This window comes from Bombus vancouverensis, chromosome 17 (genome assembly GCF_051014615.1).
Source record: "Bombus vancouverensis nearcticus chromosome 17, iyBomVanc1_principal, whole genome shotgun sequence".
NCBI lineage: Eukaryota > Metazoa > Arthropoda > Insecta > Hymenoptera > Apidae > Bombus > Bombus vancouverensis.
The window spans coordinates 3141252-3165199 of NC_134927.1; the positions used below are offsets into that span (position 1 = coordinate 3141252).

Genomic DNA, 23948 nt, shown 5'->3' on the forward strand with positions numbered 1-23948 from the left:
TTAGGTTTCCTTACCAAACCGTTGAACTCCGCGCAGCGAAAGTACAGCGCGTACGACCGCGAATTACTCGCTATGTACACTGCGGTAAAGCGATTTCGACACGCCATTGAAGGGAGAAATTTTATAATTTACACCGATCATAAACCCCTTACATATGCGTTCAACCAAGATCCTGATAAGTGTTCGCCGCGACAATTCCGGCAACTAGATTGCATCGGACAATTCACTACCGACATAAGATATATCAAGGGGTTAGACAATAATGTTGCCGACGCTCTGTCACGCATCGAAGCGATAGGAAAGTCTGTGGACCATCGAGCTCTCGCCGCCGCGCAAGAAGCCGACAAAGAACTAAGCAACATCGTCAACTCCGGTACATCCGCGCTACGGTTAAAGAAAATACGTTTCCCCGATCACGACGTAGAAATATATTGCGACGTATCGGGTGACTTTGTACGACCGTACGTACCGAAATCCTTGCGGCGCGACGTATTTAATTCGCTCCATGGACTTTCCCATCCAGGGATACGTGCCACTCAAAACCTGGTGACGACGCGTTTCGTCTGGCCGTCCATAAACAAGGACTCCCGAAATTGGACACGACAATGTATCCCGTGTCAACAATGTAAAGTCACCAGGCACGTATCCTCACCCGTCGGAACATTCGGAGAATTAGCGGGCCGTTTCGAACACTTACACATAGACATTATCGCGATGCCATATTCAAAAGGCTACCGATATTGTCTAACGTGTATCGACCGTTTTTCGCGTTGGCCCGAAGCCATTCCCATCGCCGACATGGAGGCGGCAACCGTCGCTTCGGCTCTCCTTTCCACGTGGATATCTCGTTTCGGCGTGCCTTTAAAAATAACGACCGATCAAGGACGCCAGTTCGAGTCGAACCTATTTAACGAACTATGCCGGTTGCTCGGCATCAGACATTTGCGCACGACAGCCTATCACCCCGCCTCCAACGGGATGGTAGGGCGCCTGCACCGACAACTAAAAGCAGCAATCAAATGCCACGATACGAGCAACTGGGTGGATATCTTGCCGATAGTTCTATTAGGCATACGAACGGCTATTAAAGAGGACCTAAACGCGACGGCAGCCGAAATGGTTTATGGCACCGGCATACGATTGCCGGCAGAATTTTTTGTACCGACTAAACAACAGGCCAATTCGGAATTCGCAAGTCGCCTAAAAGACCGAATAGGAAAAATCAGGCCTCATCCAATTACGCGACACGGCGAAAGGAGAACCTTCGTGTTCCGCGACCTCGAAACATCGCCTTATGTATTTCTGCGTCGCGACGCCATCGGAGACCCCTTACAACCACCCTACGACGGGCCGTATCAGGTTATAGAGCGAGGAAAAAAGACCTTCACTATTAAAATAAATAATAAAAACGTAATAGTGTCCATAGACCGATTGAAACCCGCATTTCTATTTAACGATAATATTGAACACCATAGCACGGAAAAGCGCAATGGAACGATACCGCCTGGTGCCCGAAACGAACAAAGCGAAGGGTACTCAAGAGTTCATCACACCACACGCGCGGGCAGGAGAGTTCGATTTCCTGATTGGTTTCAGGCGGGTCTCGGATAGGCGTTAGGAGCCTATTAGACACTTTAAAAGATTCTGCACCATCAAGGATTGTAAATGTTTCAAGTAGTGCACACAAGCGTGGCAAAATTACATTCGACGATTTGAATAATGAGAAAACCTATGAGCCTGGCGAAGCATATGCACAGAGCAAATTAGCTAACATTCTATTTACAAAGGAATTGGCAAATAAATTGAAAGGTTTTGTCATTTTAACAGAAAATAAAATTTATTTTTGAATAAATAATACAATCGATAAAGCATTATTTTTTATGTCATATAGGAACTGGTGTTACAGTGAATGCCGTCCATCCTGGTATAGTACGAACAGAAATAACGCGATATATGGGAATTTATCAAAACTTTTTAGGTAGATTGGCTGTAGATACTCTTTATTAAAACCAATAGTACATTAAAGTATGACATTCGAAGAATATTGTATAAAATTTTCACGGAGAAATATTAAAAAATACGGCAATGGCAGTAATTATTCGGACGTGTCTCGGAAAAAAGTAGAATTGCTCATAACTTGGTGCTGAATCATCTGAAATCAAAAACTCAAAGTTCATTCGTTAGGTAACAGTTTTCCCCAGGTAACGCTGGGAGGGTTTTTCGAAATTTCAATTTTTCACTTTTTTGGAACACTTTGAAGGGAAAATTAGCCGCAAATTTTTCAACAAATTTTCGCAAAATCGGCTAATGACAATAAATCATTCTTTCAAGCAGAAGGAAAACGGGAACTATTAATGCTTTTGAATTATATAGCTACCTCTTGTCCTCTCCCTGAACCTACCTAGAAGGAGTTTACCACTCGTCATCGTAACCCTCCGCCAAATACCGACAATAAGAAGCTGTCCCTTGATGATAAAATATATTCAAAGCCAACGATATTTACAATATAATCATCGGGATAGCTCAAGCGACCGACTACTATATCGATCAAATATTTCTCTGCTGTACTTACTATATACTTAATACGACGACTGTGTAATTAATGCATAAGAAATAATAAGGCGATGGTAGATGTATCGTTCAATGTTTCAATATGTCGGAGACGAAACGACGCCGGGGCCCCTCCTAACCTCCTAACATTGTAATCTAGAGTCTACTATAGCCGTAATGAAACAATCGCAGTTATCCAAGCCGATGGTAACTGTTCGGGATTAGTGACGGTGAGCTTTGGCTCGGGGCGACAGCCTGCCGCCCAACGTAGCCACGGTCAACGGGACGGGTGCTCCGTCTAACAAAGGTGCGGACCGGTGTTATGACCCTCATTAAAGGGGTAATAATAAATTAGAATCGCACTTTCCTCCAACTCTGTTGTCATTGTATATTCTCAGAAGCATTCTCGGACTTTCCGTAATTAAAAAGGTTTCGCAAACCTGGAGCACAATCCGTCTGTCCTTTAAACCGTGTTTCATACACCAAACAAATGAACAACTGTTTAGGCTTTACCTGCCTGTTAATTAGGGGGCCCCCTTAAAAGTCTTAACCCACGCAGTGGGGGCAAACATGAAGGGAAGTGGCGTCTATGTAAGCTCGACAACTAGCTTGGAGATCACATTCCCAATTCGACTATCGAACAGAACGTTTGAAAGTTCTTGACGCTTCGAAGTTCTTGACGTTTGAAAATTCTCGACGTTCGAAAGTTCTTCGTGTTTGGAAGCGCTTCGCGATTGAAAGAGTCCTTATACATCTTCACCACACTTGGAGCAGTAAGTATTTTATTTCCTTCAAATCGTTTCTTCCACTGATTTTTCAAACAATTTGTTTGAAATTATTTATTTTATTTCTTTATTTATTATTTATTTATTTTTTATTTATCTATCTTAATTTTATTTTTCCAGATTCTTCTTCGCATTTGGAAGTACTTCGAGTTCGAAAGTTCTTCACGTTTGGAAGCGCTTCGCGATTGAAAGCGTCCTTATACATCTTCACCACACTTGGAGCAGTAAGTATTTTATTTCCTTCAAATCGTTTCTTCCACTGATTTTTCAAACAATTTGTTTGAAATTATTTATTTTATTTCTTTATTTATTATTTATTTATTTTTTATTTATCTATCTTAATTTTATTTTTCCAGATTCTTCTTCGCATTTGGAAGTACTTCGATTTCGAAAGTTCTTCACGTTTGGAAGCGCTTCGCGATTGAAAGCGTCCTTATACATCTTCACCACACTTGGAGCAGTAAGTATTTTATTTCCTTCAAATCGTTTCTTCCACTGATTTTTCAAACAATTTGTTTGAAATTATTTATTTTATTTCTTTATTTATTATTTATTTATCTTTTATTTACCTATCTTAATTTTATTTTTCCAGATCGTGCCTTATAGCAAAACGATGGGAGAGTGCCCGCTTGGTTACAATAGCTTGCACATCAGAACACAATCTCGAGACAGTTTACCACCGAATTACGTTATGGTGAGCTTTATTTGTCCATGTGGTGAATTCATCTCGGAATTTGGCCTGCATCGCTACCTTTTATACCATCTGACGGGAAGTACGGGACGAAGATCAGGCAACCCAGCAATGCGTCCATATCTCCAGTTGCTCACCAGGTTGCAAGCAGAAGCAATTCTGCGGCGTCGCAGGAATACGAATGAAGATGAACAAGAAAAAGAAGAAGAAGAAGAAGAAGAAGAAGAATACTCTCCTGATCGCTAAACTAATTAGACTTGGGAACTACTTTATATGGGAACTACTACTTACTTTACTTGGGAACTGTAAATAGATGTTGTGTATAACAGGCTCATCACACATAAGTTGTATTGTACATTATAGTAAATAAATTTTATACTTCTACTTAAAAGATAGATTCTAAATTTTTCTTTATCCCTTCTATCCCTTCAATTCCAATTTATCATATAATAGATTATAACTTCTGTCCAGTTTGTTAAAATTTCTTTAACAACTTCTGCGCTTCCTGTTTAGCATCTCGATCATCTTCGTTCTTTGCAGGATAATCAAGGGCCATTTTTAAATATTTCGTAGCTAGCTCTTTTTGATTTAATTTTAAGTAGGTTTTTCCCAACATTAATAAATTTTGACTATAGAAATTGGGATCAATTTCCTCTGCAGTTTCAAAATATTTTAGAGCTTCCTCGAATGATGAAGATGGCGGTTCTCCAAATATTACAGATGCAATTTTTCTTTGATACCATGTTAAATCAGCAACTTGATAGCACCAAGTACCAAGCATGTACGTAAGTGTTGGTTCTTTTGGATTTAGTTCCATTGCTCTCTGCGACATTAAACATATTCGATACAATTTCTTGACATTGTGTCAGGGAATGAAATATTTATAAGTATATATATATATATATTAATATATTATCATGAAATATACCTGCATATGTTTCTTAATATTATATAACTCTTTTATTTGTGCTTTTACTCCTTCATAAAGAGTCTTAGAATTAAGAAGAATCGATGCCCATTTGTGTGCAGCCCAATTATCCTCTTTTATCTCAAGTGCTTCAAGTATTAAATCATAAGCTTCGAAAATTAATTTCTTTCCATCCACTTCACTCACAATTTTAGACAATTTATACATTGCTCTACACAAACGCCATATAATTTCAATATCACCGCTATCCTATAAAAATATTCAATTTTATTATCTACATTTATAAGTGATATACATAATGTCATTACTTATTAATTTATTAGAAGGTCATGTATTTCCTGGTATTGTTCTTGCTCGTATAATGCATCGGCTTTTGCTATTAGAACTTCTTTTGTAGTTATGATTGCTTCGTTGTCACCTCTCTTTTTTGTAAGACCCCAAATACCCATAGCAGTGAACGACGATATGGTACATAATTTTGTTGTTAACATGTACTGATTGGTCTAACAAAGGTGCGGACCGGTGTTATGACACTCATTAAAGGGGTAATAATAAATTAGAATCGCACTTTCCTCCAACTCTGTTGTCATTGTATATTCTCAGAAGCATTCGCGGACTTTCCGTAATTAAGAAGGTTTCGCATACCTGAAGCACAATCCGTCTGTCCTTTAAACCGTGTTTCATACACCAAACAAATGAACAACTGCTTAGGCTTTACCTGCCTGTTTATTAGGGGGCTCCCTTAAAAGTCTTAACCCACGCAGTGGGGGCAAACATGAAGGGAAGTGGCGTCTATATAAGCTCGACAACTAGCTTGGAGATCACATTCCCAATTCGACTATCGAACAGAACGTTTGAAAGTTCTTGACGCTTCGAAGTTCTTGACGTTTGAAAATTCTCGACGTTCGAAAGTTCTTCGTGTTTGGAAGCGCTTCGCGATTGAAAGAGTCCTTATACATCTTCACCACACTTGGAGCAGTAAGTATTTTATTTCCTTCAAATCGTTTCTTCCACTGATTTTTCAAACAATTTGTTTGAAATTATTTATTTTATTTCTTTATTTATTATTTATTTATTTTTTATTTATCTATCTTAATTTTATTTTTCCAGATTCTTCTTCGCATTTGGAAGTACTTCGAGTTCGAAAGTTCTTCACGTTTGGAAGCGCTTCGCGATTGAAAGCGTCCTTATACATCTTCACCACACTTGGAGCAGTAAGTATTTTATTTCCTTCAAATCGTTTCTTCCACTGATTTTTCAAACAATTTGTTTGAAATTATTTATTTTATTTCTTTATTTATTATTTATTTATTTTTTATTTATCTATCTTAATTTTATTTTTCCAGATTCTTCTTCGCATTTGGAAGTACTTCGATTTCGAAAGTTCTTCACGTTTGGAAGCGCTTCGCGATTGAAAACGTCCTTATACATCTTCACCACACTTGGAGCAGTAAGTATTTTATTTCCTTCAAATCGTTTCTTCCACTGATTTTTCAAACAATTTGTTTGAAATTATTTATTTTATTTCTTTATTTATTATTTATTTATCTTTTATTTACCTATCTTAATTTTATTTTTCCAGATCGTGCCTTATAGCAAAACGATGGGAGAGTGCCCGCTTGGTTACAATAGCTTGCACATCAGAACACAATCTCGAGACAGTTTACCACCGAATTACGTTATGGTGAGCTTTATTTGCCCATGTGGTGAATTCATCTCGGAATTTGGCCTGCATCGCTACCTTTTATACCATCTGACGGGAAGTACGGGACGAAGATCAGGCAACCCAGCAATGCGTCCATATCTCCAGTTGCTCACCAGGTTGCAAGCAGAAGCAATTCTGCGGTGTCGCAGGAATACGAATGAAGATGAACAAGAAAAAGAAGAAGAAGAAGAAGAGGTAGAAGAATACTCTCCTGATCGCTAAACTAATTAGACTTGGGAACTACTTTATATGGGAACTACTACTTACTTTACTTGGGAACTGTAAATAGATGTTGTGTATAACAGGCTCATCACACATAAGTTGTATTGTACATTATAGTAAATAAATTTTATACTTCTACTTAAAAGATAGATTCTAAATTTTTCTTTATCCCTTCTATCCCTTCAATTCCAATTTATCATATAATAGGTTATAACTTCTGTCCAGTTTGTTAAAATTTCTTTAACAACTTCTGCGCTTCCTGTTTAGCATCTCGATCATCTTCGTTCTTTGCAGGATAATCAAGGGCCATTTTTAAATATTTCGTAGCTAGCTCTTTTTGATTTAATTTTAAGTAGGTTTTTCCCAACATTAATAAATTTTGACTATAGAAATTGGGATCAATTTCCTCTGCAGTTTCAAAATATTTTAGAGCTTCCTCGAATGATGAAGATGGCGGTTCTCCAAATATTACAGATGCAATTTTTCTTTGATACCATGTTAAATCAGCAACTTGATAGCACCAAGTACCAAGCATGTACATAAGTGTTGGTTCTTTTGGATTTAGTTCCATTGCTCTCTGCGACATTAAACATATTCGATACAATTTCTTGACATTGTGTCAGGGAATGAAATATTTATAAGTATATATATATATATATTAATATATTATCATGAAATATACCTGCATATGTTTCTTAATATTATATGACTCTTTTATTTGTGCTTTTACTCCTTCATAAAGAGTCTTAGAATTAAGAAGAATCGATGCCCATTTGTGTGCAGCCCAATTATCCTCTTTTATCTCAAGTGCTTCAAGTATTAAATCATAAGCTTCGAAAATTAATTTCTTTCCATCCACTTCACTCACAATTTTAGACAATTTATACATTGCTCTACACAAACGCCATATAATTTCAATATCACCGCTATCCTATAAAAATATTCAATTTTATTATCTACATTTATAAGTGATATACATAATGTCATTACTTTATAATTTATTAGGTCATGTATTTCCTGGTATTGTTCTTGCTCGTATAATGCATCGGCTTTTGCTATTAGAACTTCTTTTGTAGTTATGATTGCTTCGTTGTCACCTCTCCTTTTTGTAAGACCCCAAATACCCATAGCAGTGAACGACGATATGGTACATAATTTTGTTGTTAACATGTACTGATTGCTGCTCTAATAATGAAAACTAATTGAATAATTTTGTATAATATATTAAAATTTATAGATCATTAATATTAACATTACACTTACAATTTGCAAGCGGTCAGATTATCAAGTTAAAGCTAATATCGACTAAAATTAGAAAATTTCTCTGGTTGCAACGAAGTTTAAAAATCTTATGCAATAATAGAAAAGTAATAAAAAATAAAATCGTGCTTAGATATAATTCCAAACCTTTGAAATGTGTGGATTGAAATCTTCTATGAATAAGCGTTCTTTGTAATACTTTTATATCTCTGATAACGAATAACGCTCTCCGTAACGACATATTAAATTATAGTATTTACAGAAAAAAATAAAAAATTTGTACAATATACAACGTGTTCAGATTTGATTAATTATGACAGATGTAATTCTGACAGCAAAATTAGAAAATTCCACGTCAGATGAGAATCGAATAAAGTACACAAACATTAACAGCATTGACAGATTCGATACTGAAAACTCGATATTTTCAATTCGATTTATCGTAAAGATGTTGTGTGCGCGCGTGTGTGTGTGTCTTCATCTATTTTCTGTTACTGTCTGATACGTTCAAATACGATCAATTATATAAAATATGTCGGAGAGGACATTAGAATTAGGGTTAGGGGCGTGAAACGAATCTTCGTTTGGGTTACACGTTGTCGTTATGCAATAGAGAAGACATTGACTAGTGCAAATACGATTATTATAGAGCCGGACAAGTAACCGTGGTAGTTAGGCACTCGAGAAACTAATGACAATGATCCTAGGTTCAATAACGAATCCGCGGTCGACGGGATGATAGATGAACGTACTCACAAAATCTAAGTCGGATGCGTGATATTCACTGGTCGTAAAGGGTTACTCCTTTCATCAGTGAGATCGCGAACGAGAATGCCTTTCCCGTCCCGATGATGCCACAGAGGAAAACTATAATGGGGTGTGTCTAAGGATACGAGATCATCGGATTCGTCGAGAAAAGCCTTCGTTCAGGAAGTAAGGGAAATTGACGTTGCTGCTAATTGGTCAATCTCCATATCGGTGGTTAGAAAAAGATGCCAGCCGCCTTCGAGGGAAAGTTGCTAGTGGGAGACGCCGCTCGTTGAAAAATATGTCTCCCCTATCTTCCCGTAGTTGGGACAAAGACTGTCTGTCTGTTCGAAGGACTTTAGTTAACTAAACCTTAAGATTTATAACGGGCCCTCGGGCTAGCCGAACATGTACTGCGGAGACGCATCGACATCTGGCAATCATCTTACTCGAAGAATAGGGTCTGCGTGTGGCGAGCCACGGGACAGAAACCGTTGGAATGTTTACTGTCGCGTGTCGCCACGAATATTTCCTTTAAGGAGAGCTATAGAATTACTCCATACCTTTGCTAGGCAAAGCGTTCATCCCGTGACCGCGGCTACGTTCGGCGACTGACTGTCGCCTCGAGCCCAAGCTCATTATCACAACTCTCGAACAATTACAATCGGATTGAATAACTACAATTGTTCAATTACAGATTCCGGTGTTCTTTCATCTCCGACAAATATAAAGTATAGAATTTTGTATTTGCGATAAATACATTACACGTTTCTGAGTATTAAATTTCGCTCTTTATTTTGAATCATCCAATATCCATGACTTGACATGTATTCGAAACAGAATCCGAATTAATTATGATGAATTATGTGTAATTATGATTAAAATAATATAAATTAACAATGACAATAAACTAAGAAAAATTATAATATATAGAAATGGACTATTGCATTTTAATCAATATTATCAAAATCTATTGTATATTTGTTTCATGATTGAATTGTTACAAATTCAGTTATGCCGTTTACATTGTATATTACTTGAAGGAAAAAACAAATCGTACAATGTTTTACTAAATTATTGATAATTAATGCTATTGACTATTTCTAAAAAATTGCCGTTAATTATTGGTGCAGTTTTATTTATTTAGAAAAACGTTTGCGGCTGTTTCAAAACCTTATAAAATTAATCATCATTTTTTTAGACACGCCGTGACATAGTAGTAGAAAGTAGCAATAAATATGTTTATTGTAGACCATGTGATCTAGCATCTCAAAAAAGTATTAGGGATTTTGCAGAGCAATTTAAGAAAGGTATATACCATATCCTATGTTAGAGTATGAAATGAAATGAAATAACATAGCTTTGTTATATGTATAAAGTGTTCATCTATTTTTGAATACTAAATTGGGAAGAAATTCTTCGTGAACTTATTATATCTAAATCAATAGGTCTATAGCATAATTTGTATTATCTGTTTCCATTGTAGAACACAAGAAAAGAAAGCTTCACATTCTTATAAATAATGCAGGAGTAATGAGATGTCCTAAGATGTATACCCAAGAAGGAATTGAATTGCAATTTGGTGTGAATCATATAGGACACTTTTTACTAACAAATTTATTGTTAGACACTTTAAAAGATTCTGCACCATCAAGGATTGTAAATGTTTCAAGTAGTGCACACAAGCGTGGCAAAATTAAATTCGACGATTTGAATAATGAGAAAACCTATGAGCCTGGCGAAGCATATGCACAGAGCAAATTAGCTAATATTCTATTTACAAAGGAATTGGCAAATAAATTGAAAGGTTTTGTCATTTTAACAGAAAATAAAATTTATTTTTGAATAAATAATACAATCGATAAAGCATTATTTTTTATGTCATATAGGAACTGGTGTTACAGTGAATGCCGTCCATCCTGGTATAGTACGAACAGAAATAACGCGATATATGGGAATTTATCAAAACTTTTTAGGTAGATTGGCTGTAGATACTCTTTATTAAAACCAATAGTACATTAAAGTATGACATTCGAAGAATATTGTATAAAATTTTCACGGAGAAATATTAAAAAATACGGCAATGGCAGTAATTATTCGGACGTGTCTCGGAAAAAAGTAGAATTGCTCATAACTTGGTGCTGGATCATCTGAAATCAAAAACTCAAAGTTCATTCGTTAGGTAACAGTTTTCCCCAGGTAACGCTGGGAGGGTTTTTCGAAATTTCAATTTTTCACTTTTTTGGAACACTTTGAAGGGAAAATTAGCCGCAAATTTTTCAACAAATTTTCGCAAAATCGGCTAATGACAATAAATCATTCTTTCAAGCAGAAGGAAAACGGGAACTATTAATGCTTTTGAATTATATAGCTACCTCTTGTCCTCTCCCTGAACCTACCTAGAAGGAGTTTACCACTCGTCATCGTAACCCTCCGCCAAATACCAACAATAAGAAGCTGTCCCTTGATGATAAAATATATTCAAAGCCAACGATATTTACAATATAATCATCGGAATAGCTCAAGCGACCGACAACTATATCGATCAAATATTTCTCTGCTGTACTTACTATATACTTAATACGACGACTGTGTAATTAATGCATAAGAAATAATAAGGCGATGGTAGATGTATCGTTCAATGTTTCAATATGTCGGAGACGAAAGGACGCCGGGGCCCCTCCTAACCTCCTAACATTGTAATCTAGAGTCTACTATAGCCGTAATGAAACAATCGCAGTTATCCAAGCTGATGGTAACTGTTCGGGAGTAGTGACGGTGAGCTTTGGCTCGGGGCGACAGCCTGCCGCCCAACGTAGCCACGGTCAACGGGGCGGGCGCTCCGTCTAACGAAGGTGCGGACCGGTGTTATGACCCTCATTAAAGGGGCAATAATAAATTAGAATCGCACTTTCCTCCAACTCTGTTGTCATTGTATATTCTCAGAAGCATTCTCGGACTTTCCATAATTAAGAAGGTTTCGCATACCTGATGCACAATACGTCTGTCCTTTCAACCGTGTTTCATACACCAAACAAATGAACAACTGCTTAGGCTTTACCAGCCTGTTAATTAGGGGGCCCCCTTAAAAGTCTTAACCCACCCAATGGTGGCAAACATGAAGCGAAATGGCGTCTATATAAGCTCGACAACTAGCTCGGAGATCACATTCCCAATTCGACTATCGAACAGAACGTTTGAAAGTTCTTGACGCTTCGAAGTTCTTGACGTTTGAAAATTCTCGACGTTCGAAAGTTCTTCGTGTTTGGAAGCGCTTCGCGATTGAAAGCGTCCTTATACATCTTCACCACACTTGGAGCAGTAAGTATTTTATTTCCTTCAAATCGTTTCTTCCACTGATTTTTCAAACAATTTGTTTGAAATTATTTATTCTATTTCTTTATTTATTATTTATTTATTTTTTATTTACCTATCTTAATTTTATTTTTCCAGATCGTGCCTTATAACAAAACGATGGGAGAGTGCCCGCTTGGTTACAATAGCTTGCACATCAGAACACAATCTCGAGACAGTTTACCACCGAATTACGTTATGGTGAGCTTTATTTGCCCATGTGGTGAATTCATCTCGCTATTTGGCCTGCATCGCTACCTTTTATACCATCTGACGGGAAGGACGGGACGAAGATCAGGCAGCCCAGCAGCGCGTCCATATCTCCTGTTGCTCACCAGGTTGCAAGCAGAAGCAATTCTGGGGCGTCGCAGGAATACGAATGAAGATGAACAAGAAAAAGAAGAAGAAGAAGAAGAAGTAGAATACTCTCCTGATCGCTAAACTAATTAGACTTGGGAACTACTTTATATGGGAACTACTACTTACTTTACTTGGGAACTGTAAATAGATGTTGTGTATAACAGGCTCATCACACATAAGTTGTATTGTACATTATAGTAAATAAATTTTATACTTCTACTTAAAAGATAGATTCTAAATTTTTCTTTATCCCTTCTATCCCTTCAATTCCAATTTATCATATAATAGATTATAACTTCTGTCCAGTTTGTTAAAATTTCTTTAACAACTTCTGCGCTTCCTGTTTAGCATCTCGATCATCTTCGTTCTTTGCAGGATAATCAAGGGCCATTTTTAAATATTTCGTAGCTAGCTCTTTTTGATTTAATTTTAAGTAGGTTTTTCCCAACATTAATAAATTTTGACTATAGAAATTGGGATCAATTTCCTCTGCAGTTTCAAAATATTTTAGAGCTTCCTCGAATGATGAAGATGGCGGTTCTCCAAATATTACAGATGCAATTTTTCTTTGATACCATGTTAAATCAGCAACTTGATAGCACCAAGTACCAAGCATGTACGTAAGTGTTGGTTCTTTTGGATTTAGTTCCATTGCTCTCTGCGACATTAAACATATTCGATACAATTGCTTGACATTGTGTCAGGGAATGAAATATTTATAAGTATATATATATATATATATATATATATATATATATATTAATATATTATCATGAAATATACCAGCATATGTTTCTTAATATTATATGACTCTTTTATTTGTGCTTTTACTCCTTCATAAAGAGTCTTAGAATTAAGAAGAATCGATGCCCATTTGTGTGCAGCCCAATTATCCTCTTTTATCTCAAGTGCTTCAAGTATTAAATCATAAGCTTCGAAAATTAATTTCTTTCCATCCACTTCACTCACAATTTTAGACAATTTATACATTGCTCTACACAAACGCCATATAATTTCAATATCACCGCTATCCTATAAAAATATTCAATTTTATTATCTACATTTATAAGTGATATACATAATGTCATTACTTTATAATTTATTAGAAGGTCATGTATTTCCTGGTATTGTTCTTGCTCGTATAATGCATCGGCTTTTGCTATTAGAACTTCTTTTGTAGTTATGATTGCTTCGTTGTCACCTCTCTTTTTTGTAAGACCCCAAATACCCATAGCAGTGAACGACTATATGGTACATAATTTTGTTGTTAACATGTACTGATTGCTGCTCTAATAGTGAAAACTAATTGAATAATTTTGTATAATATATTAAAATTTATAGATCTGTGGCGGCACGGGCCACGGAACTTTCCAACGGCTCCGGATGCAAAGCGCGACGCCGCCAAAGCGCAACACCGACGTGCCCAATGTACCATCGATATCTTCACACTCTTTCCGCCGAATTCTCGGAAGAGCATACACGTGCCAGCACTGGCGGCACATCTAATGAATGCACGCTAGTGGGGGATATCGATGGGCTACGAAGGGAAGAATCTGCGCGATCCGAAACAAAAGCAGAGTCAGTCTGTCTTGCGCTATTAAATGTGTAACTCCTCGGTACTATTTGCATAGCAACGCGTCGAATGATCTCTCGGTGTCTATCGTTATTTGTTAGTTGTTACCTGTTGTCTGTTAAGTGTAATTGTTAGTTGTTAATTGTTAACTCTGATTGTTGATTATTTCTAATTAAACTATTGTTCGTTAAAAACACCAAGAGTAGTTCCTTACGCACCTATCACCATACCACCTCAAACTGGTGACCCCGACGTGATTTAACGTGACATTTTGTGAAAGAGGTGACCGTGATAGTGCTATCGTTTTTAACCACCGATTTTGAGTGCACCGCGACGATGGAAAGTAATACACAGGGAACCATAGCCAGCCAGGTGATCAGCATGTCTCCACTGCTGCCCACGAACACGGCGGCATGGTTTGCCCTTCTGGAGAGACAATTCGAGGCAGCGCGAATTACGGAAGACACCATTAAGTACGTTACGCTGGTAAAATGCCTCAACGATCAACAGCTCCAGGACGTCGAAGACCTGATGACGAACCTTCCAGACATCGGACGCTACGAGAAATTAAAACATGCGCTCATTCGCAAATTATCCGATACGGACGCGACCCGGATAAAGAAGTTGGTGGAAAGCGAGGAGATGGGAGATAGAAAGCCATCCCAGTTTTATCAACATTTAAAAAAACTCTCCAGCCCCTCCACGCCCGATGATTTTACCCTCACGCTGTGGAGGAACCGATTACCCGCCCGCATCAGGCGTATCCTCGCGGCAGTCGACGATTCGGACCCAGAAAGGTTATTGCGGCAGGCGGACCTGATCGCTGAAGAATTCACGGAGGATTTTCAGCGCACCGCCCGAGTAACGGCAGTAATGGACCCACCAGCGCAAAACGCTGGAGTATACGAACCAATGGCCGCCGCAATCAACGTGTTGAGTGAGCGAATATCACAGTTGCAGGCACAGATGAACGCGTTGAGCATCATTAATCATCGTCGACCACGATCACGATCACGCTCGCGTTCGCGATACCACCGACGTTCGCGCTCGCGAGATCGGCCACGGCAAGACGATCTGTGTTTCTATCATGCAAAGTTCGGAGAACGCGCGAGGAGCTGTCGTTTCCCATGCACGTGGAAGTCGGGAAACGAGACCAGCCGTCCGTAGACGCGGCAGACGACGACGGCCTGAGATCCCGCCGCATCTTCGTTACGGACAAAGGAACGAAGATCTCTTTCCTCGTAGACACCGGCGCCGACATCAGCGTATACCCCCGCAGTAAAATCCATAGGCACGTCAAGAAAAACACGTACGAACTATTCGCGGCCAACGGGACGCGCATCGCAACGTATGGTACCACTGCGATTGGCCTTAACCTGTCCCTAAGACGAGCCTTCAAGTGGAACTTCGTAATTGCTGACGTTCAAACGCCTATCATAGGCGTAGATTTTTTAAGCCATTATGGGTTGCTCGTGGACCCGCGAAACAAACGACTCCTCGACACGACAACCCAATTATCATCAAGGGGATATGCTGCCACGACGGAAGAAATATCCATCAAAACCGTAATCGGCGAATCGGTCTACCATCGACTTTTGGCGGAGTTTCCGGATCTAACTCGCCCACCGGCCTTCGGACGAGAGAAAATCCGACACAGTGTGGTACACCATATTGAAACCACACCCGGGCCACCCGTCTACAGTAAACCTCGACGTCTCGCACCGGATCGTCTCAAGCAAGTCAAGGCGGATTTTGCAGCAATGATCGAGCAAGGAGTGATGCGGCCATCGAAGAGTCCATGGGCATCACCCCTGCATGTCGTCCCAAAGAAGGACGGAAGTCTACGACCATGCGGCGACTATCGTGCGTTGAACGCTCGCACCATACCCGACAGGTACTCCCCACCACACATCGAAGATATCGCGCAACATCTGTACGGTAAGCGTGTCTACTCAAAAATCGACCTTGTCCGCGCTTACCACCAAATCCCGATCGCGCCAGAAGACGTTAAGAAAACCGCGATCACGACACCTTTCGGACTTTTCGAAGCAACCAACATGATGTTTGGGCTTCGAAACACCGCGCAAACGTGTCAAAGATTCGTTGACGAAATTACCCGTGGTCTGGACTTCGTGTTCGCTTACATAGACGATTTCTTAATCGCATCCGAAACCGAAGAACAAGATCGCGAACACCTTCGGATTTTGTTTGAACGCTTAAACGAGTATGGCGTAGTCATCAACCCAGTAAAGTGCGAATTCGGTATGAACGAAATCACATTCTCGGGACACACCGTAAACGCCGACGGGATAAAGCCGCTAGCCGAACGCGTTGACGCTATTGTAGAAGTACCGCTCCCCGGGACCGTTAAAGCACTACGCAGGTACCTCGGTATGATTAATTTCTATCGACGTTTCATACCGGGGGCCGCAAAAATTTTTCAACCCCTAAACGACCTATTAAAAGGAGGAAAAAAGGGCAACGCGCCCATCAAATGGACAGAGCAATCCGAAGCCAGCTTCCGCGAGTCGAAACGCGCCCTCGCTAACGCCACGATGTTAGCGCATTCGATACCTGGCGCACCTGTTAGCCTCGCGGTAGACGCATCCGACTATGCAATAGGAGCGGTCCTCCAGCAACGCGTCAACGACTCTTGGCAGCCGTTAGGTTTCCTTACCAAACCGTTGAACTCCGCGCAGCGAAAGTACAGCGCGTACGACCGCGAATTACTCGCTATGTACACTGCGGTAAAGCGATTTCGACACGCCATTGAAGGGAGAAATTTTATAATTTACACCGATCATAAACCCCTTACATATGCGTTCAACCAAGATCCTGATAAGTGTTCGCCGCGACAATTCCGGCAACTAGATTGCATCGGACAATTCACTACCGACATAAGATATATCAAGGGGTTAGACAATAATGTTGCCGACGCTCTGTCACGCATCGAAGCGATAGGAAAGTCTGTGGACCATCGAGCTCTCGCCGCCGCGCAAGAAGCCGACAAAGAACTAAGCAACATCGTCAACTCCGGTACATCCGCGCTACGGTTAAAGAAAATACGTTTCCCCGATCACGACGTAGAAATATATTGCGACGTATCGGGTGACTTTGTACGACCGTACGTACCGAAATCCTTGCGGCGCGACGTATTTAATTCGCTCCATGGACTTTCCCATCCAGGGATACGTGCCACTCAAAACCTGGTGACGACGCGTTTCGTCTGGCCGTCCATAAACAAGGACTCCCGAAATTGGACACGACAATGTATCCCGTGTCAACAATGTAAAGTCACCAGGCACGTATCCTCACCCGTCGGAACATTCGGAGAATTAGCGGGCCGTTTCGAACACTTACACATAGACATTATCGCGATGCCATATTCAAAAGGCTACCGATATTGTCTAACGTGTATCGACCGTTTTTCGCGTTGGCCCGAAGCCATTCCCATCGCCGACATGGAGGCGGCAACCGTCGCTTCGGCTCTCCTTTCCACGTGGATATCTCGTTTCGGCGTGCCTTTAAAAATAACGACCGATCAAGGACGCCAGTTCGAGTCGAACCTATTTAACGAACTATGCCGGTTGCTCGGCATCAGACATTTGCGCACGACAGCCTATCACCCCGCCTCCAACGGGATGGTAGGGCGCCTGCACCGACAACTAAAAGCAGCAATCAAATGCCACGATACGAGCAACTGGGTGGATATCTTGCCGATAGTTCTATTAGGCATACGAACGGCTATTAAAGAGGACCTAAACGCGACGGCAGCCGAAATGGTTTATGGCACCGGCATACGATTGCCGGCAGAATTTTTTGTACCGACTAAACAACAGGCCAATTCGGAATTCGCAAGTCGCCTAAAAGACCGAATAGGAAAAATCAGGCCTCATCCAATTACGCGACACGGCGAAAGGAGAACCTTCGTGTTCCGCGACCTCGAAACATCGCCTTATGTATTTCTGCGTCGCGACGCCATCGGAGACCCCTTACAACCACCCTACGACGGGCCGTATCAGGTTATAGAGCGAGGAAAAAAGACCTTCACTATTAAAATAAATAATAAAAACGTAATAGTGTCCATAGACCGATTGAAACCCGCATTTCTATTTAACGATAATATTGAACACCATAGCACGGAAAAGCGCAATGGAACGATACCGCCTGGTGCCCGAAACGAACAAAGCGAAGGGTACTCAAGAGTTCATCACACCACACGCGCGGGCAGGAGAGTTCGATTTCCTGATTGGTTTCAGGCGGGTCTCGGATAGGCGTTAGGAGCCTATTAGACACTTTAAAAGATTCTGCACCATCAAGGATTGTAAATGTTTCAAGTAGTGCACACAAGCGTGGCAAAATTACATTCGACGATTTGAATAATGAGAAAACCTATGAGCCTGGCGAAGCATATGCACAGAGCAAATTAGCTAACATTCTATTTACAAAGGAATTGGCAAATAAATTGAAAGGTTTTGTCATTTTAACAGAAAATAAAATTTATTTTTGAATAAATAATACAATCGATAAAGCATTATTTTTTATGTCATATAGGAACTGGTGTTACAGTGAATGCCGTCCATCCTGGTATAGTACGAACAGAAATAACGCGATATATGGGAATTTATCAAAACTTTTTAGGTAGATTGGCTGTAGATACTCTTTATTAAAACCAATAGTACATTAAAGTATGACATTCGAAGAATATTGTATAAAATTTTCACGGAGAAATATTAAAAAATACGGCAATGGCAGTAATTATTCGGACGTGTCTCGGAAAAAAGTAGAATTGCTCATAACTTGGTGCTGAATCATCTGAAATCAAAAACTCAAAGTTCATTCGTTAGGTAACAGTTTTCCCCAGGTAACGCTGGGAGGGTTTTTCGAAATTTCAATTTTTCACTTTTTTGGAACACTTTGAAGGGAAAATTAGCCGCAAATTTTTCAACAAATTTTCGCAAAATCGGCTAATGACAATAAATCATTCTTTCAAGCAGAAGGAAAACGGGAACTATTAATGCTTTTGAATTATATAGCTACCTCTTGTCCTCTCCCTGAACCTACCTAGAAGGAGTTTACCACTCGTCATCGTAACCCTCCGCCAAATACCGACAATAAGAAGCTGTCCCTTGATGATAAAATATATTCAAAGCCAACGATATTTACAATATAATCATCGGGATAGCTCAAGCGACCGACTACTATATCGATCAAATATTTCTCTGCTGTACTTACTATATACTTAATACGACGACTGTGTAATTAATGCATAAGAAATAATAAGGCGATGGTAGATGTATCGTTCAATGTTTCAATATGTCGGAGACGAAACGACGCCGGGGCCCCTCCTAACCTCCTAACATTGTAATCTAGAGTCTACTATAGCCGTAATGAAACAATCGCAGTTATCCAAGCCGATGGTAACTGTTCGGGATTAGTGACGGTGAGCTTTGGCTCGGGGCGACAGCCTGCCGCCCAACGTAGCCACGGTCAACGGGACGGGTGCTCCGCCTAACAAAGGTGCGGACCGGTGTTATGACCCTCATTAAAGGGGTAATAATAAATTAGAATCGCACTTTCCTCCAACTCTGTTGTCATTGTATATTCTCAGAAGCATTCTCGGACTTTCCGTAATTAAGAAGGTTTCGCAAACCTGGAGCACAATCCGTCTGTCCTTTAAACCGTGTTTCATACACCAAACAAATGAACAACTGTTTAGGCTTTACCTGCCTGTTAATTAGGGGGCCCCCTTAAAAGTCTTAACCCACGCAGTGGGGGCAAACATGAAGGGAAGTGGCGTCTATGTAAGCTCGACAACTAGCTTGGAGATCACATTCCCAATTCGACTATCGAACAGAACGTTTGAAAGTTCTTGACGCTTCGAAGTTCTTGACGTTTGAAAATTCTCGACGTTCGAAAGTTCTTCGTGTTTGGAAGCGCTTCGCGATTGAAAGAGTCCTTATACATCTTCACCACACTTGGAGCAGTAAGTATTTTATTTCCTTCAAATCGTTTCTTCCACTGATTTTTCAAACAATTTGTTTGAAATTATTTATTTTATTTCTTTATTTATTATTTATTTATTTTTTATTTATCTATCTTAATTTTATTTTTCCAGATTCTTCTTCGCATTTGGAAGTACTTCGAGTTCGAAAGTTCTTCACGTTTGGAAGCGCTTCGCGATTGAAAGCGTCCTTATACATCTTCACCACACTTGGAGCAGTAAGTATTTTATTTCCTTCAAATCGTTTCTTCCACTGATTTTTCAAACAATTTGTTTGAAATTATTTATTTTATTTCTTTATTTATTATTTATTTATTTTTTATTTATCTATCTTAATTTTATTTTTCCAGATTCTTCTTCGCATTTGGAAGTACTTCGATTTCGAAAGTTCTTCACGTTTGGAAGCGCTTCGCGATTGAAAGCGTCCTTATACATCTTCACCACACTTGGAGCAGTAAGTATTTTATTTCCTTCAAATCGTTTCTTCCACTGATTTTTCAAACAATTTGTTTGAAATTATTTATTTTATTTCTTTATTTATTATTTATTTATCTTTTATTTACCTATCTTAATTTTATTTTTCCAGATCGTGCCTTATAGCAAAACGATGGGAGAGTGCCCGCTTGGTTACAATAGCTTGCACATCAGAACACAATCTCGAGACAGTTTACCACCGAATTACGTTATGGTGAGCTTTATTTGTCCATGTGGTGAATTCATCTCGGAATTTGGCCTGCATCGCTACCTTTTATACCATCTGACGGGAAGTACGGGACGAAGATCAGGCAACCCAGCAATGCGTCCATATCTCCAGTTGCTCACCAGGTTGCAAGCAGAAGCAATTCTGCGGCGTCGCAGGAATACGAATGAAGATGAACAAGAAAAAGAAGAAGAAGAAGAAGAAGAAGAAGAATACTCTCCTGATCGCTAAACTAATTAGACTTGGGAACTACTTTATATGGGAACTACTACTTACTTTACTTGGGAACTGTAAATAGATGTTGTGTATAACAGGCTCATCACACATAAGTTGTATTGTACATTATAGTAAATAAATTTTATACTTCTACTTAAAAGATAGATTCTAAATTTTTCTTTATCCCTTCTATCCCTTCAATTCCAATTTATCATATAATAGATTATAACTTCTGTCCAGTTTGTTAAAATTTCTTTAACAACTTCTGCGCTTCCTGTTTAGCATCTCGATCATCTTCGTTCTTTGCAGGATAATCAAGGGCCATTTTTAAATATTTCGTAGCTAGCTCTTTTTGATTTAATTTTAAGTAGGTTTTTCCCAACATTAATAAATTTTGACTATAGAAATTGGGATCAATTTCCTCTGCAGTTTCAAAATATTTTAGAGCTTCCTCGAATGATGAAGATGGCGGTTCTCCAAATATTACAGATGCAATTTTTCTTTGATACCATGTTAAATCAGCAACTTGATAGCACCAAGTACCAAGCATGTACGTAAGTGTTGGTTCTTTTGGATTTAGTTCCATTGCTCTCTGCGACATTAAACATATTCGATACAATTTCTTGACATTGTGTCAGGGAATGAAATATTTATAAGTATATATATATATATATTAATATATTATCATGAAATATACCTGCATATGTTTCTTAATATTATATAACTCTTTTATTTGTGCTTTTACTCCTTCATAAAGAGTCTTAGAATTAAGAAGAATCGATGCCCATTTGTGTGCAGCCCAATTATCCTCTTTTATCTCAAGTGCTTCAAGTATTAAATCATAAGCTTCGAAAATTAATTTCTTTCCATCCACTTCACTCACAATTTTAGACAATTTATACATTGCTCTACACAAACGCCATATAATTTCAATATCACCGCTATCCTATAAAAATATTCAATTTTATTATCTACATTTATAAGTGATATACATAATGTCATTACTTATTAATTTATTAGAAGGTCATGTATTTCCTGGTATTGTTCTTGCTCGTATAATGCATCGGCTTTTGCTATTAGAACTTCTTTTGTAGTTATGATTGCTTCGTTGTCACCTCTCTTTTTTGTAAGACCCCAAATACCCATAGCAGTGAACGACGATATGGTACATAATTTTGTTGTTAACATGTACTGATTGGTCTAACAAAGGTGCGGACCGGTGTTATGACACTCATTAAAGGGGTAATAATAAATTAGAATCGCACTTTCCTCCAACTCTGTTGTCATTGTATATTCTCAGAAGCATTCGCGGACTTTCCGTAATTAAGAAGGTTTCGCATACCTGAAGCACAATCCGTCTGTCCTTTAAACCGTGTTTCATACACCAAACAAATGAACAACTGCTTAGGCTTTACCTGCCTGTTTATTAGGGGGCCCCCTTAAAAGTCTTAACCCACGCAGTGGGGGCAAACATGAAGGGAAGTGGCGTCTATATAAGCTCGACAACTAGCTTGGAGATCACATTCCCAATTCGACTATCGAACAGAACGTTTGAAAGTTCTTGACGCTTCGAAGTTCTTGACGTTTGAAAATTCTCGACGTTCGAAAGTTCTTCGTGTTTGGAAGCGCTTCGCGATTGAAAGAGTCCTTATACATCTTCACCACACTTGGAGCAGTAAGTATTTTATTTCCTTCAAATCGTTTCTTCCACTGATTTTTCAAACAATTTGTTTGAAATTATTTATTTTATTTCTTTATTTATTATTTATTTATTTTTTATTTATCTATCTTAATTTTATTTTTCCAGATTCTTCTTCGCATTTGGAAGTACTTCGAGTTCGAAAGTTCTTCACGTTTGGAAGCGCTTCGCGATTGAAAGCGTCCTTATACATCTTCACCACACTTGGAGCAGTAAGTATTTTATTTCCTTCAAATCGTTTCTTCCACTGATTTTTCAAACAATTTGTTTGAAATTATTTATTTTATTTCTTTATTTATTATTTATTTATTTTTTATTTATCTATCTTAATTTTATTTTTCCAGATTCTTCTTCGCATTTGGAAGTACTTCGATTTCGAAAGTTCTTCACGTTTGGAAGCGCTTCGCGATTGAAAGCGTCCTTATACATCTTCACCACACTTGGAGCAGTAAGTATTTTATTTCCTTCAAATCGTTTCTTCCACTGATTTTTCAAACAATTTGTTTGAAATTATTTATTTTATTTCTTTATTTATTATTTATTTATCTTTTATTTACCTATCTTAATTTTATTTTTCCAGATCGTGCCTTATAGCAAAACGATGGGAGAGTGCCCGCTTGGTTACAATAGCTTGCACATCAGAACACAATCTCGAGACAGTTTACCACCGAATTACGTTATGGTGAGCTTTATTTGCCCATGTGGTGAATTCATCTCGGAATTTGGCCTGCATCGCTACCTTTTATACCATCTGACGGGAAGTACGGGACGAAGATCAGGCAACCCAGCAATGCGTCCATATCTCCAGTTGCTCACCAGGTTGCAAGCAGAAGCAATTCTGCGGTGTCGCAGGAATACGAATGAAGATGAACAAGAAAAAGAAGAAGAAGAAGAAGAAGAAGAAGAATACTCTCCTGATCGCTAAACTAATTAGACTTGGGAACTACTTTATATGGGAACTACTACTTACTTTACTTGGGAACTGTAAATAGATGTTGTGTATAACAGGCTCATCACACATAAGTTGTATTGTACATTATAGTAAATAAATTTTATACTTCTACTTAAAAGATAGATTCTAAATTTTTCTTTATCCCTTCTATCCCTTCAATTCCAATTTATCATATAATAGATTATAACTTCTGTCCAGTTTG

The 23948-nt window shown here is 38.8% G+C and overlaps 3 protein-coding genes and 2 pseudogenes across 3 annotated transcripts; 1 reads left to right on the top strand and 4 right to left on the bottom strand.

Annotated features, from left to right (window-relative positions):
- Nucleotides 1-4501: 4501 nt before the first annotated feature.
- On the bottom strand, nucleotides 4502-5435 carry LOC143303949 (regulator of microtubule dynamics protein 1-like; annotated as a pseudogene).
- Nucleotides 5436-7110: 1675 nt separating this feature from the next.
- On the bottom strand, nucleotides 7111-8627 carry LOC117165116 (regulator of microtubule dynamics protein 1-like). The gene is made up of 4 exons (XM_076626166.1): nucleotides 8145-8627; nucleotides 7872-8066; nucleotides 7564-7812; nucleotides 7111-7458 (listed from the first exon to the last, which is right to left on the bottom strand). Exons 2-4 carry the CDS (start codon nucleotides 8049-8051, stop codon nucleotides 7111-7113), a joined length of 777 nt encoding a protein of 258 aa, XP_076482281.1. The 5' UTR covers nucleotides 8052-8066; nucleotides 8145-8627.
- On the top strand, nucleotides 8455-11631 carry LOC117165124 (retinol dehydrogenase 13-like). The gene is made up of 4 exons (XM_033348582.2): nucleotides 8455-8463; nucleotides 10090-10198; nucleotides 10375-10695; nucleotides 10778-11631. Exons 1-4 carry the CDS (start codon nucleotides 8455-8457, stop codon nucleotides 10891-10893), a joined length of 555 nt encoding a protein of 184 aa, XP_033204473.1. The 3' UTR covers nucleotides 10894-11631.
- A 1281-nt stretch (nucleotides 11632-12912) lies between these two features.
- Nucleotides 12913-14558, bottom strand: LOC143303950 (regulator of microtubule dynamics protein 1-like). Its single transcript, XM_076626167.1, has 4 exons — nucleotides 14526-14558; nucleotides 13694-13846; nucleotides 13386-13634; nucleotides 12913-13260 (listed from the first exon to the last, which is right to left on the bottom strand). The coding sequence occupies exons 1-4, from the start codon at nucleotides 14556-14558 to the stop codon at nucleotides 12913-12915; spliced, it is 783 nt and encodes a 260-aa protein (XP_076482282.1).
- Nucleotides 14559-21339: 6781 nt separating this feature from the next.
- LOC117165125 (regulator of microtubule dynamics protein 1-like) lies at nucleotides 21340-22283 on the bottom strand (annotated as a pseudogene).
- Between the last annotated feature and the right edge of the window lie 1665 nt (nucleotides 22284-23948).

What these genes read in the sequence shown, in the direction of transcription:
- LOC117165124 (XM_033348582.2), top strand. An exon ending in TGCAGAGCAATTTAAGAAAG is followed by an intron (nt 10,199 to 10,374) that starts GTATATACCATA and finishes TTTCCATTGTAG; the next exon opens with AACACAAGAAAAGAAAGCTT. An exon ending in ATTGGCAAATAAATTGAAAG is followed by an intron (nt 10,696 to 10,777) that starts GTTTTGTCATTT and finishes TATGTCATATAG; the next exon opens with GAACTGGTGTTACAGTGAAT.
- LOC117165116 (XM_076626166.1), bottom strand. Translation starts at nt 8,051, where the DNA reads ATGTTAACAACAAAATTATGTACCATATCGTCGTTCACTGCTATGGGT. An exon ending in ATGACCTAATAAATTATAAA is followed by an intron (nt 7,813 to 7,871) that starts GTAATGACATTA and finishes ATATTTTTATAG; the next exon opens with GATAGCGGTGATATTGAAAT. An exon ending in ATATTAAGAAACATATGCAG is followed by an intron (nt 7,459 to 7,563) that starts GTATATTTCATG and finishes TTAATGTCGCAG; the next exon opens with AGAGCAATGGAACTAAATCC.
- LOC143303950 (XM_076626167.1), bottom strand. Translation starts at nt 14,558, where the DNA reads ATGCTGATCACCTGGCTGGCTATGGTTCCCTGT. An exon ending in ACCTTCTAATAAATTATAAA is followed by an intron (nt 13,635 to 13,693) that starts GTAATGACATTA and finishes ATATTTTTATAG; the next exon opens with GATAGCGGTGATATTGAAAT. An exon ending in ATATTAAGAAACATATGCTG is followed by an intron (nt 13,261 to 13,385) that starts GTATATTTCATG and finishes TTAATGTCGCAG; the next exon opens with AGAGCAATGGAACTAAATCC.